General features: G+C 43.4%; 1 protein-coding gene across 2 annotated transcripts in view; it reads left to right on the plus strand.

Moving 5' to 3' along the window:
• LOC106814904 (transcriptional enhancer factor TEF-1-like) overlaps window positions 1–13,615 on the plus strand; it is a gene marked incomplete at its 5' end in the record, with an annotated part of 31,616 nt that extends 18,001 nt beyond the window's left edge. Inside the window, 5 exon segments of one of the 2 annotated variants that reach the window (XM_014819281.1) lie at window positions 2,130–2,297; window positions 3,548–3,588; window positions 5,544–5,715; window positions 12,223–12,393; window positions 13,538–13,615. In XM_014819281.1, the coding sequence (XP_014674767.1) occupies window positions 2,130–2,297; window positions 3,548–3,588; window positions 5,544–5,715; window positions 12,223–12,393; window positions 13,538–13,603 (618 nt within the window). 2 annotated transcript variants of the gene reach the window in all.
• Between the last annotated feature and the right edge of the window lie 1,219 nt (window positions 13,616–14,834).

Consider the following 14,834-nt stretch of genomic DNA (forward strand, 5'->3'; position numbering starts at 1 on the left):
GACCTATGTTGGCTTGCTTATATTGGCTTGCCTATATTGGTCCGATATTGGCAGATATTGGACCACTGCCTGCTTATATTGGTCCAATATTGGTGTGGTGATATTGGCCCAATATTGTTTTGCCAAGATTGGGCCAATATCAGCTTGCTTGCTGGTAATCTAGATAACCCTGTGCCAATAATGATGTTCGGAAAATATACCCTGTCCAGCGACACGTCCCCAGTACCTTTAACAATTGTAGTGCCCCCCACCCCCCGGGAGTTCAGTAAACATGAACCCTCGAAATCTATGTTTCTGAAGTCAGCGTATCCATATGCCGTGTTACTTACACAGAGAGCAGAGGCCACACATGGCATCAAGTATTCCTAATATCCCCTACAGCGCCAAGTGTCACATAGTAATGAGTTCGGCCCTGCTATCGCGGCAAGTTTAGCTTTTCTCATGCCAGAAGAGATAAAAAGTGTGTGAAACCCCGTCGTATTCAAAGAACATTTTTGAAAAATACATACGATTTTCCGGTAAACTGCTGGTGTCATATGACTAAGGGAGAATCAAAGATTAAAACAAGGTAAAGTTTGAATAGATTTATTCACATATTAATAGAATAAATTCAAGTTGAACACTGCCCAATCACTCTGTAAAACATTCTTCTATTATAAACTCTTGATATATATATATATGTATAGCTTTGGCTGAAACACACCGAGACGTTCTGAATGTGCTCTAGACTGACCCGTAATCAACAACTGCACTCACAAGCGCACCATACACAGTCCTACAGTATGTGCGGAGTAACAACAGACACCAGTCACTCAGCACTCTTGATTGTTTTGCGGTAGCAACTTTGGCGGCAATACAAGCGCGCCCCATATATTGACAGGTTTCTACAACAGCAGAGGATATTAACGTGATACCAAGAGTAGATAATAACACAAGAGTAACACACCCGATTCCCGCATTTTTAACTGATTTTTCTCATCAAAATTTGCCACCAATAAAGAAGCAAGTGTATACGTTCCTCAGCTTATTATGACCACTAATCACTCACCTTCGTGGTACTGATATTCGTTACATATATTTGCTAGCGTATTGCTGTAAATCGTAATCTTGCACGAGCTGAATTCGCACAATTTACCGCTATTGTGTGAGGTGTTAAGACAAATTTTGAAGCTATAGTGGCGCCAATATTTAGCAACGGACGGTTTCCAAATCATTCGTGCCCCGATAGGGGTTTAATGTACTTGATTACCTGCGTGTGCGTAATGTGATACTTACTGCAAACTACTACAGAGAATATTGTTATTATGGTGTTATTACTTATGTAAGATAGTATGTCAATTTCTTGTGTTGCGATCACAATAACTGAGCGCGTCTCGCGGCTCCTCACGAGATCAAAATTCGAAATTTAGATTGTCTCTCAACCCTATCGGGGCACAAATGATTTGGAAACAGTCCGTTGCTAAATATTGGCGCCACTATAGCTTCAAAATTTGTCTTAACACCTCACACAATAGCAGTAAATTGTGCGAATTCAGCTCGTGCAAGATTACGATTTACAGCAATACGCTAGCAAATATATGTAAACGAATATCAGTACCACGAAGGTGAGTGATTAGTGGTCATAATAAGCTGAGGAACGTATACACTTGCTTCTTTATTGGTGGCAAATTTTGATGAGAAAAATCGGTTAAAAATGCGGGAATCGTGTGTCTCACTCTTGTGTTATTATCTACTCTTGGTGATACTGAGAGAGAGTTCATGAAATAAAAGAAAGAATTCAAGTGAAAGGGCATTACATGTGCTTTAGCTTGCCATATGGTTTAAGCTAGACCAGTTAAGCTCACCTAGTTTAGCAAACTTTAGCTTGCCTTATTTCCTGTTTAACATCTGCATCATTTGTATCGCTATACGGACGCTGCATATCGATTATCGTATCAGGGGCTGCTGTACGGTAAATTGTTACACCCCTAGTAAACACTACCACTGTAGTAGTGTAGTAGACAGACTGATCTGTGTTATCAGGACATAGCGCGATGATGAAGTGTTCTTGCTCCCACGTGGGGTTGGGCGTTGTACGATGTTCGTGAGTCATGGCGGTGGAAGTGGCACTGAATGGACAGTTGTTGCAGCAGGATCAGGCAGCAAAAGACAAGGTTCTGCAGTCACTGGCAGGCATGTCATCGGCTCAGATCGTGTCCGCCACTCTACTCAATCACAAAGGCTTCCCAGCAATGATGGGTGGTGTGCCACCATTCGGCAACACTATGGGGCCCACCTATCCTGCAGCCACGCCAACGGTAAGCCCACTGACCCTGTCTCCACCCTCACAGTAGTCATCCCCTTCCTCGCCCCCACTCTCACAGAAATTGCAACCTACCCTGTGTCCAGCCTCACTAAGCCCCACCTACACTGTCTCTACTTTTACAGCAGTTGTCCCCTATTCTTCTGCCCATGCCATGGTGATCTTTCCCTACCCAGCTACAGTCAATAGTGTATGCCCCACTATCTATCACTGCTAGGAAAATGTCCTATAACCTCAGGGTAAGCCCCTCTACCCTTCGAGTTTCCCAGGACAAGCCTCATATACTCTCCTATCATCTCAGTGCAAGCCTCCTCCCCCTTCCATCACTTCTATGAAGCCCTCCCATCTTCTCAGGGCAAGCTTCTATTATCCCTCACCATCTCAAGACAACTCCCCCTCAACCCTTCCACTATGTCATTACAAGTCCCCTCCCCTCCCATCACCTCACCCCCATTACCTCAGAGCAAGCCTCCTTCCCCTTCCATCATCTCAGGGCAAACCTTTAACCTCATAATTTCAGGAAAATACTCCTACCCTTTCACAATCTCAAGGCATATGCCCTGTATCCCCCACCATCTCAGGATAAGTCCACTTCTACCATTACACCATCTCAGGACAAGCCGTCTCTATGCTCCCATCACTTCAGAGTAAGCCTCCTTTTCTTTCCCTCCCATAATCTCAGAGGAATCCTTGGCTACCCTTCCACCTCTAGGCAAGCGCCACGTACCCTCCTACCACCTCAGGGCAAATCTCCTGTACACTCCAATCATGGCAAGAAAGCCACTTCAACGCTCACACCTTTATATTATTTGCACCATGTCTATTGAACTCGTCAGTAGATCAACCTTTCTGCATACATGTACTAGATACATTCTGGCACATTCATGTATAGTAGCTTTCAAACAGAAGCACCGTAAATGTTGCAGCAATTTTTTATATTGGAGCATATATAGTTGTGAAGAAAAATACAAAAAACGATTATTGTTATTTATTAACGCTGCTATTTAATGTTACCACCCTGGCTCCATCTGAATTGGATCCACCTTACAGCTGGGGACAGATCTACAAAACTGGAGACTAGGTTGTAATCATTCCCTCAATTAGAGTGATCGTCCTCTATAAGAGTTTGTACTGCTACCATGATCAAGGTGAAGAAGAAGAATTTTCAGTGATTTTTATCACCCTTTGTCACCCACTAACATAATGTGACACCGAAATTCACCCGTCTCTGTATCTCTTTGACAGTTCTGGCAGCCAGGGTTATCACAGCCAGCGACAACTCAAGAGTAAGTAGTATTCCCTCACACCATTTCAGATTATCCACAATGAGCATTCCGAATGATTACAAAAAAGATTCCTAATTATGAGTGATGATTTTTTAGCTCACCTTGACATCGTCAAGATGGGCTATTGCAATGGGTCGTTGTCAGTCGTACGTCAGTCCGTCCGTCAACATTTGGATACGGTCAAAGATAACTTGAGAACCGTTTGACCGGCATGTTTCAAATTGCATACAGTTGTTACTCCTATGGGAGAGGTCTGAACGTCCTATTTTGGCTCAGTTCAGGTTCAACAAATTTTGCTAATTTTTGGTATGTGAATGAATAACGACTGTCCCCAAAACATATCACAGGGATTTTGATATTTTTGAGAAATTATGCAAGTTAGGTAGATATTGGCAATTTCACTATGCATTTCAGTGTCTGCCTACGGTCAACGATAACTCACGAAGCGTTTGACCCACATGTTTCAAATTGCATACAGTTGTTACTCCTATGGTAGAGATTTGAACGTCCTATTTTAGAGCACGCCAGTCGACCTACTTTTGAGCCACGCCCACTTTTTGGCAAAAATGGAAATGGCCATAAGTCAGTTCAGGTTCAACGGATTTTGCTCATTTTTGGTATGTGAATGAATAAGGACTGGCCCCAAAATATATCACAGGGGTTTTGATATTTTTTTTAAATTATGCAAATTAAGTAGATTTTGGCAATGTCACTATGCATTTCAGTGTCTGCCTACGGTCATCGATAACTGAAGAACCGTTTGACCCACATGTTTCAAATTGCATACAGTTGTTACTTGTATGGGAGAGATGACAACGTCCTATTTTGGAGCACAGCAGTCGACCTATTTTTGAGTCATTCTCAACTGCGTGTTTACATGCGTTACTAAAAAGTAGTTATTTTATGCTAAGAACAATGAAGGAATTAATTAGAAGTCTAATTAATACCTTTAGTATAGTACCACTAAATACTGTTAAAACTGGTGGCTAAACTGCCCCCCACTCAGTGCACTTGTTCCCACTCTCTCATTTGTGCCCTTTTTGTGGTGAGCTACAGTGTCATTGACACTTTCATTTCACTAGAGATGAAGTCTTAAAAACATGGTACAACTAAGATTCTATTCCCTTGTTGTTGCTTAGTGAGTAAATTTACATCTTTATTTTCAATATTTTTCATATTTTGACGATTTCATTTCATCTGTTAAGGATTGCCGCTCGTAATAATGTATACTGAGTACACCATATACCATGCTGTACAGCGTGACAGTGGCCAGCTATGAGAAGGGAAGCTATTTGGTCACGTGAGCAGATATACGCGCCCCAACAGTGCACACCTAAGTGGGGGGGGGGGGACATCAATGAGTCTAAGGCGTAGTATAAAATATAGATAAGTGTATGCTATATATGTTACGACACACATAATTGCAACAAGTCGACCGAAACTGCCCAACGGCCACGAACACCAGAATCAGAACATTTAGTCCCGGGTATCTTTCGTCACCTCCCTTTTTAGGGGAGTCCTCTTTATCTCTCTCTCTCTCTCTCTCTCTCTCTCTCTCTGTCTCTGTCTCTGTGTCTCTCTCTCGCTCTCTCTCTCGCTCTCGCTCTCTCTCTCTCTCTCTCTCTCTCTCTCTCTCCATGGGCTCCCCTTCGCTCTCGCCCAATTGTAGGTGATCTACCTTAATTAACTAGCGACCTTTCGTATTAGGCCTGTTGATGGTCTATGTTGCATTATGGAACTGTGGTTTTTCAACACTACATAAGTTTAGATGTGATTAAGCTTGAGCATGTCTGGACATGTCTTATGGGAATAAAGAGAAAATCATTGTAAAGATATTCAGTAGTTTTCTTGCATTAGTATCTTGAACATCATCACTCACTTATTTACAACATCAAGACGCTGCTAACTTGGTTATAACATCGACATGTTGCTCACTTGTTTATTATAATTGACAGTGTGAAGCCATACATCGCTCAAGCATATGGAATCCCGGGTAAACCAGAGATGGCGCCACCAATTAGTTCCTCCACCTCAACGTTGTCATGGGAAGGACGCTACATTGGCACGTCCAAGCTGCGATTAGCTGAATTCTCAGCGTACATGGACCAGCAACGAGAAACAGACTCAGTAAGCTAACAGGGTGACGGCACGTGTATGCACGTTTTTTGTTATTACACACGTGAGGTTGCAAGTGTAGCCAAGTGATTACATGGTTGTGACAGTGATGAAGAGACCACCCTGTTTTACTTTAAAATGCTTATAAGTGAGATGGCAGCATCTCTTTTGTTTGCAAACCCCCTGCTGATTATATGTGACCTACACCTGCCAATTTTGTGTCTCTGTTGTGAAGAGATTGCTATGTGAGGGGTGTGTGTTACTTTTACCACTTTTATTGTGTCGGCCATGGCTTTCGTGTCACAAAATGCACATTGCGTGTTTGTTGGAAACATTAAAACTAGACATGTGACTATATCGAGGACGACAGGAGATACCTAAAGGATGTAAACTTCCTAAACTAAATATCAAAAACAGTTTCTTCAGCCAATCAATCATAAAATCAATCCATCAAATAAAGCATGCTTCTAACCTTCACAATTCAGCCATCGATCTTGATGCCACAAGATCACTGCAGCAAGCAATCATAAAACTCTCTCTCACTCTCTCTCTGTCTCCCTTTCATGTCCTCCCTCCTCCCTCCCTCCGTCTCCCCTTCTCTTACCCTCTCTCTCTCTCTCTCGCTGTCTCTCTCTCTCTCTCTCTATATATATATATATATGTATGTATATATATATATACATGAATGGATGGATGGATGGATGGATGGATGGATGGATGGATGGGTTGGTAAATGGGTGGGTGGATGGATGGATGGATGGATGGATGGATGGATGGATGGATGGATATATGATATATGATATAGATATATATTACTGAGCGTTCATATTATGTATATCCATTGTTACAGAAAAAATTCAGTTTGGCACTATATCTGAAACCATTTAATATACCCTTAACATCATATATCCCAATTTTGTTGCTTATACCACAAAACCCACAATCCTTCTACACATCTGCCCCACTAGTATGGTTGGAGCTAAATTCTTTCACACCGTGTGCAGGTCTTGATGTCAGCGTTAGGGTGCATGTAAAAGTATTTGGCTAACAATTGCTTGCATACTAGAACTGCTGTTTTGTGTCAAATGCTCGCATGCGCCTCTTAAATTCTTGCATGCTACTTAAAAATCTTGATGTGTTCATGACAAGATGTGTAACCAAAAGAGAAGTGTATTAGTGGGGCAGATAACAGCCATTTTTGATAGGAATCGTGCAAATGATGATACAAGCATCAAATTTGGCACACTTGTTCTCCAAGTGATACTAATCAAATCTGCCCGATTGGCCAATTGAAAATCTAAGATGGCGGCTATTTTTCAAGATGGTCGCCAAATTAGCCTCCCGAAGTTGACGTTTTGCTTAGAAGTATTTGTAGTTGTCCGATTTGCATGATCTATGTGTGGATTCCTATGTTTTCAAGCCTGCTGAAGTGGATTTTCCTGTTTATAAAACACACTGACACATATTTTTCAAGATGGCCACTAGATTGTCTGTTTTTCATTACGTAAGCTTTGCCCCAGCTAGTAAATGTTCAAAGTTATACATACCATGCCACTGGTCCTCCAGCTGCTACTGTTCACATATGCAGCTGCAGAGTGATGTGCAGGGGAGCTTTGACTGAAAGCACTTGCATCTTCCTTTACAACCTTTCTTACAGGAACACTTCGTCAGTTCCCGACAGCTCGCTCCAATAGGTGGTAGTGTTGTCCAACATATCTGCCATGTCTCTCCTTTCTGTGTCCACACCCATTCAGCGGGACTGCTCGTGTCTGGATTGGAGATGGTTGCCTGGCCCCAGATGATCCCAGCCTGATAGGCCGCACGCTTTGCATGTTCTCTGAGGGCTGCCTGTGTTGGTGGAATTGAGTTGTACGGCCTCTGCTTGCGGGCAAAGAGATCTAGTCTTGCTTCGTCCACACCAGTGGCTGCACTTGATCTGTCGTACACGAGGACAATGAATCTCTCCAGCATCTGCAGGTCAAGATCACGAATTAATGTTGGATGCTGGCTGAGATTAGTGAATGTTTCAGAAACATCATCAAATACGTTCCAAGTCTGCCATGCAGATTTCTTCGCTTTACAACGGAAGGCAGACACGAGGTCACATCCAGTAAACGGATGAAAGTATGGGATCCCTCTAGCTTTCTCAATCTCTATTGCAGAAACTACCTCATGGACTGGAATCCATCGCATCTTGGCTCCTTGGCCAAACGCAATCCACATGTTCTTAAGGCCTAGTTCTTGTAACGATGGCAGTACAGATATTGCTATGACTAGCACGTCCGTGTCATTAGCCTTAATGATAATAGACTTGCTCCCATCAGTCGTTGCATCCCTGGCGTGTACAAATATTCGACTGTCAGCTTCTTCATGACAACATGGGGACACAGCATCCAGAGACTTCCTTGTGTTGCTAATGGCATCTTCTTTTGTGACGATGACTGTGCTTGTCGTCTTTGCTTCACACATCTTTTTCGCAAGGAAGTGAAACAGCTCAGTCTAGTTTCTGGCGTCACGAAGGAAGCTTTGCCAGTTACTTGGTGTCTTACTCGTTCCTGTCACTCTTCTTCTGATTTCTTGCCCCTTTTCGACCTCGTCTCGGATTTCAGACTTGACTTCTTGTACACATCAAAGACTACGTCCACCCGCTCGTACCTGGCACCATAGGATTCCACCTTTGGGATGATGTCTTATTTAGCATAGTTATGAAATGTTTTTGAAGTGCGTGGAGGTAATAAATTGATAAGTGCTGAGCCATCAATGATGATTGCATCTCCCTTTTGTTCTCTGTCTGGGATGTTCACTTGCGCTTCAAGAATTTCAACCAGCTGTGACTTCTGACACGTATGAACCTTTCCGCTGTCACTGAGAGATGCAGGCTGTGACTGATTCTCGTGCTTGAAGAATTCTTGCAAGTCACACTGCCTGTTCTGGCACGAGATGAAGAGTCGCGGGAATAACTGATGGTTGTCTTTCAGGACTTTCTCCTTAGAAATTCCTTCAGCCTGCTCTTGTTTGAAGAAAGAAACAAGGTTTTTCTTGATTGGATAATAGAAAGGACTTTCACCTTCATCCTCTAGCCCCTCCATGAATGATTGGAACTGCTCTTTGCCCTGCCGGTGTAGCTACCATTTCAGCTAGTTGGGTATGCAATGTTCTTCGTGTCTAGCACCAGCAGGTCGGCTGATTCTTCTTGGAATGGGTTGCCCATCTCCTGCATCACTGCAGAGAGTAATTTTACCTTTTTAACGAGAGATTTCTGGGCACTTAGTGTCTGCTCATGGTGTCTGCTGATGTAGGTGGCATCTTTCATACCAGACATGGCCTCGTATCCAGCTACTAAACGACTAACTTCGGGTCCAGCGACCATCCACCTACGAAGTGCTGACGGGTCTTCTGTCAACCCAATTGCTCCTCCGTCACCTTTGATCACTGCATTATTGTGCTCGAGTGCTTGGTCAATCGCCAGGGCAGAGAATTCTCTTCTTGACTTGTGGATGGCGAAGTTCCCTTTGTGAAACTCCCTGGCCACATCTGGATGTTGTTGCTCAAGTGACATCATATCTCGGAGGTGAATTGTGATCCATCGCGCATAGTTGACATTGTTATTCGCAAAGAAGTAAGGCACCAGTTCTGAAAGTGCTTCACGGTACAAGTTGAAGACGCCTTCTCTGAATGAGCGGATCAGGGTGAATATGGTGAGCTCCATGTCCAGCACCAGACTCCAGAACTGGAACTGCAGACTCTCTTTCCTCCGTTGTTAACACCAATCCTCAAAGGTTATATCTGATATGCTAGACTCTTCAGAGCGGTAATTATGGTATGCCTTCTTCATCAGTTTGTACAAGCTGCATGCAGTGATCTGGTGTGCTTGTCTTGTCTGGTGTGACACTGGATGCAGACAGGTAAGACTGTGCTGTACCAGATGAGGCCACCCCTGCTTCCACAATGGCACTGGTCCAGCCACTGTCCCGTAGTAATGTTCCTATTAATCGCAGTGCAGCCATTTCTATATGAAGTCCACCGAACATGATCACGAACTTGTCCTCTCCATATTCGGGCCACTTTCATTGTATTTGTTTTGCCAGAGCATACAACGGTTGGTCAGCAGCAATAACAGGTGTCTGCCCTGGGTTCAGAAAAGCCACTGTATCACAGACCTTCGCCATGGCATGCTTGATCGTTGCAATAGAGTGAGCCTGGTCTCGCCACAGAGGCATCATTGCTGAAATGCTCACTTCAAATGGATGGCTCTTTTTCTGCGTTGCATGGTGGGCTGACCATGTGATGCTGACTGCATCAGCCACATCCTCAGTGAAAAAGACTTCCTCTAACCAAGAATATTTTTCTTTCAAGTGTGACCAGATCGACTCGGGTACTCATCTAGTTTAGCCCGCGAGCCAACGCGGTTTACCAGGGTCTGGCTGATGCCGTGCACTAGCATCTTCTTGGAGCCATAGATGAGAGTTGGGCCAGTGGTGAGGACCAGTGCCAGTAGTCCATCCAATGGATGTGGCTGACTGCTAAAACAAATTAAGGTACTACCTCTAACACTACACCCCTACACCCCTACACCCCTACACCCCATAGCCATGCAAACGTATGAAAATCATAAACAAATGTGCAAAGGGAGAAAAATATGTGTCAGTGTGCTTTATAAACAGGAAAATCTACTTCAGCACGCTTGAAAACATAGGAATTCACACCTAGATCATGCAAATCGGACAACTACAAATACTTCTACGCAAAATGTCAACTTCGGGAAGCTAATTTGGCGACCATCTTGAAAAATGACCGCCATCTTGGATTTTCAATTGGCCAATCGGGCAGATTTGATTAGTATCACTTGGAGAATAAGTGTGCCAAGTTTGATGCTTGTATCATCATTTGCACGATTTTTCTGTTATCTCCTAGACTATATGTATACCAGAAGCAAGCATAGTTTTCAAATTTATAAGTTCACAACCCCGGATCATGATGTCCGTATATAGGTGTTTAGCCAGAAAAATGAATGCTGAACGCGGGTGCAGGGTTTCACATACGACATCAGGGTTTCTTCGGAGGGAAAATTAGACAAAGGAGGTAATGGCCAGTTTGGGGAAAAAAACGTGCATGATGGATTCAAATACAGGATATATTGATATACTTATAGATGTATAGATACAGGATATACTTATTAGTAAATACAGGAATATTTTCACAACGGCGATGTTAAAATTTGACAACGGTGGTGCGCCACTGTGCCTCCTATGTATAAGAAACCCAGGACATACGTCGTTGCCGTACAACAATTTAGTCTCGTCTACACCGTGCCTAGGTCTTAATATCCTTTGTAAGGCATGCAACCGAAAAACAAATGTGTGTACAGCCCTCAACACTAACGGTTGTCCGATTGCCCGGGACAAGTGAAAGTCTATGTCGGACAAGTTATTCTCTTGCCTAGTTGCCCGATCGGACAACTGAAAAGTTCTAGTTGTTTAATATTCTTAACATCCTCTGAGCCAGGGCGCTATCGCACCACATTCTTACTTCAAAAGTTTTCGAAGGTCCCTGAAAAAAGCAGCCCGCGACACCCACTGTTACCATTACAGATTTATTCAGAGTGGCAATGCGTACCTCCCTGGCCGGGGCGGCATTGATTTATGTACTGGGGTGGGGGTACGATTGTTTATAAGTCGGTTGGGGCATATTCATTACTGAATATGTAGGGGGTGGGCATTGCTGGAATGAGAGGACGACAGCAAAACTCTTTCCTGTGATTGAGGAAAAAGCTGCAATCGGTAATGACACACAATGAGCGTGCCAGCATGCAAACATAAACGTGTGAATTTTATTACGATTTTACATGTATACTGTATTTACTCGTGTATAAGTATAATTCATGTATATTATAAGTCTTACCCCATATTTTGCATTGAAAAGTTGGTACAAACATTGGTACATTAACAAGATTTCTTAGCCTCGTCTATAAGTCGCACCCACTGATTTTTTTTTATTGAAGTTGTGTACAAAAAGCGCGGTTTATACACAAGTAAATTTATACGGTATATATACTGTAATTGTAATACACACGCACGCTCGCATGCAAACGCGCGCGCAGCCACATGCCTAGGTATGTGCGAGCCTATATGCACGCAGGGAATACTGGAAAAAATATCAGGAGTGTATAATATATATATATATGTCTACATCTATTTATAAATATTATATATGTATATATATCTATTTATATATCTATTTCTATAATATAGATCTCTATATTATACACTCCTGATAATATGATATGCACTGAACCAAAAGAGGACATTAACGGCTCATAGATTGCACAAGTAAATTTTGGACAAGTAAAAATTGCTTATTGTTGCCCGACAGGACAACCAGATCTGAAAATAAGCGTCGAGGCCTGGTGTATGATTTCCCGTTCACGATACATCGTTCCACAAAACGTGATGCATTCCTCTGCATCTATGAAAGAATTAAAAAAAGGTTTTCTCAGGCTCAGCGTATGTATTATTGCAGTACAACAAGCACCTGTTTGTACATCTGGGTGGACCTGGCGCCAGCTACACGGAACCGCTAGAAGCTGTTGACATTCGACAGATCTACGACAAGTTCCCAGAAAAGAAGGGTGGACTCAAGGAACTGTATGACAAAGGACCTCAGCAGGCTTTCTTCTTAGTCAAATTTTGGGTGAGTGGCACAAGCAATAAGATGGTAGTTTGTATTGCTGTGTGGTGCTGCCATGCTGTACGTTTTCTTCTAGCTCGATAGTTGGCAGGTGACCTCTTTATGGTTGTCCCAAGCTAACCTATAGTTTCAATGTAAATGGTAGTAGGGAGCAATACAAGGTAGTTATCATCTTTCCTCTTGTGACAACTGCACACTGTAATAATGGTTAGCCCCTATAATAGTCACTCCATGACCGTTTGACTAAAAGGAGTAACAACAAGATCTCACCGGGGGAAAAAAAAATTTTCACGAAGCTCTTTTTCATGTCTGTGGAAAAAATTGCTCTCGTCAAAAATGTTACGGGTGCTATTTTGAATTGCCTATTTTCACTATACCCGATTCTCTCTAGTTACCCCTCACTTCAAGAATATCTTCATGTTTGCACAGTCCTGGGGCACGTTGTGCCTAAAGCCTGGCGCACACGTTACGGTTTTTCCCATCTTAGCAAGTCTTGGTATCCTGCGATTTTTCCCTCAAGTAACCGGAGCATATCAAGCTGGTTTGATATCTCCCGGTAAAAACCGCACGGATAAAATCAGACTGCAGCATGTGCGGTGGTCAGCGGGAAAAACCTGTTACACGGGCCAATCAGCATCGAGCAAAAATCACATGATCGATAAAATGGCAGCGTCCATGGAAGCCGCGCAGTTTTATACTACAAAAACGAACTTTGTCTACGCATTCCGCCATTTATTGGTTTAGGATGCCCAAGATTGGCAGACTGTTAGTTGATCACCCTTAGGGTGGCCTAAGCACATTTAATAGGTTACACTAAAAACTAATATTTAAAAGCAAGTAAAATAATAAAAGTACAAACGCTTCGAAATGGCTGTTGTTGCCGTAACGCGCAATGCATGTTGCGAAGACTCGCACCGCATTTGTCCCGATTTTAATCGGTAGCCAGCGCACACGGCGTTCCGTGTGCGGGGTACACCAATTATTTCCTGCGAGAAAACCTGGCGATAAAAACCGTATAACTTATAGCATGCATGTGCGCCTAGCTTAAACCAAGACAAAAAACTGTGTCTCATGTTACAGTGTGAGAATTTGTCTGCACTGATCGTTTCATTTGCATTGTTCGATTGGACGCATTGTTTTTTTTTAGCTCGCACATCTGCCAGATCCCCCAGCTACGCAAGCGATTTTTTTCAAATTTTTTTTTTGCTCTTAATTTGTTTCGCGGGAGCGATTTCAGAGGTTTGAAGAGCTCATCGCTCATCGCTCCCGTGTATTTTTTACCCTGGATCTCACCTATTGTAAAACAAGCATGCCAAGTCTACATGGGAGGAGTGAACTGGATCTGGGTTTCAACTGCTTCTCACGTGTATTGTGACTGTCTCAAGTTAAATTGCTCTCTTGGAAAGCAATAATCTTGTAGGCGAATTGCTTCTGCATAATATTATGTTGTGTGTGCACATTCCTTCTGTGTATGCCTAAGTGCATTAGAAATTATAATGCTTGCAATAATGAATCATGAATGCCTTGATCATTGATGAAATTTAAATGCTACTGCTAAAACGGTTTCGTGCAAATGTGTTCGAAAAAAGCTGCGCCAAGTTTTTAATTTGACATCGTAAAAACGTCGGATATGGAGACGTATGATAAAAGGCATTCAGGCACTGTGGAGTCTGTGTTGCTGAGATTTTGTCAGGTTTTGCCAGTCTTGCTTTCTCTGTCTATCTCTTTAGCTCATCTGACATAGTCAGATGCAGCTTGTAGAATCGCATGAGCGTGCGTCCGTGCGTCCGTCCGTCAACAGTTGGGCACAAATCTAAATGGCTCGACGTACGGATTCGAAAGTCGGGACGTAGGGGGGTAATCCGAAAACGAGTTGGGATGTCGAAGCTGGGGGATCAAAGGTCAAAAGGTGTAAAAGAAGGGGGAACATTGCCTCCTTAACTTAAACTATAGGGAGGAAATGCATTGGGGGGTTCGTTTTTCAATGTTGGCAATTTGCTCGGCAGGGGCGTGTACAGGATTTGTACCAGGGGGGGGGGGTCTAACCGTAACCCAAAGTTGCGAGCATGCGAAAGGGGGGTCTGGGAAAATTTTTAAAATTAGACCCCCTCAGATGCGTTTTCTGCGCGAGCAAGGGGTGGTTCGGACTCCCTGGACCCCCCCTGTACACGCCCCTGCTCCGGCGCGAAGCGACCAGGCGAGGGAGCCAAGCGACCGAGCGGGGGGAGGGTGTGGGAAGGGGGTGTTCACTGTTCACCCTCCTGCACGATGGAGATTTTGCAATTATTACACTAAAATGGAGCGACCTGAGGTGAAATAAGGTTGAATTTTTTTGCTTGGGGGGGGGGCTCGGTGGGTTCGTTTGAACCCCCCGAACCACCCCTGGCTACGGGCCTGGGGTCAGACCCATCAGAGTCTGGCTCAGCTGCTGGTCTCTTTTGCAC

Source organism: Priapulus caudatus, unplaced genomic scaffold (genome assembly GCF_000485595.1).
Source record: "Priapulus caudatus unplaced genomic scaffold, Priapulus_caudatus-5.0.1 Scaffold1002, whole genome shotgun sequence".
Classification (NCBI taxonomy): domain Eukaryota; kingdom Metazoa; phylum Priapulida; class Priapulimorpha; order Priapulimorphida; family Priapulidae; genus Priapulus; species Priapulus caudatus.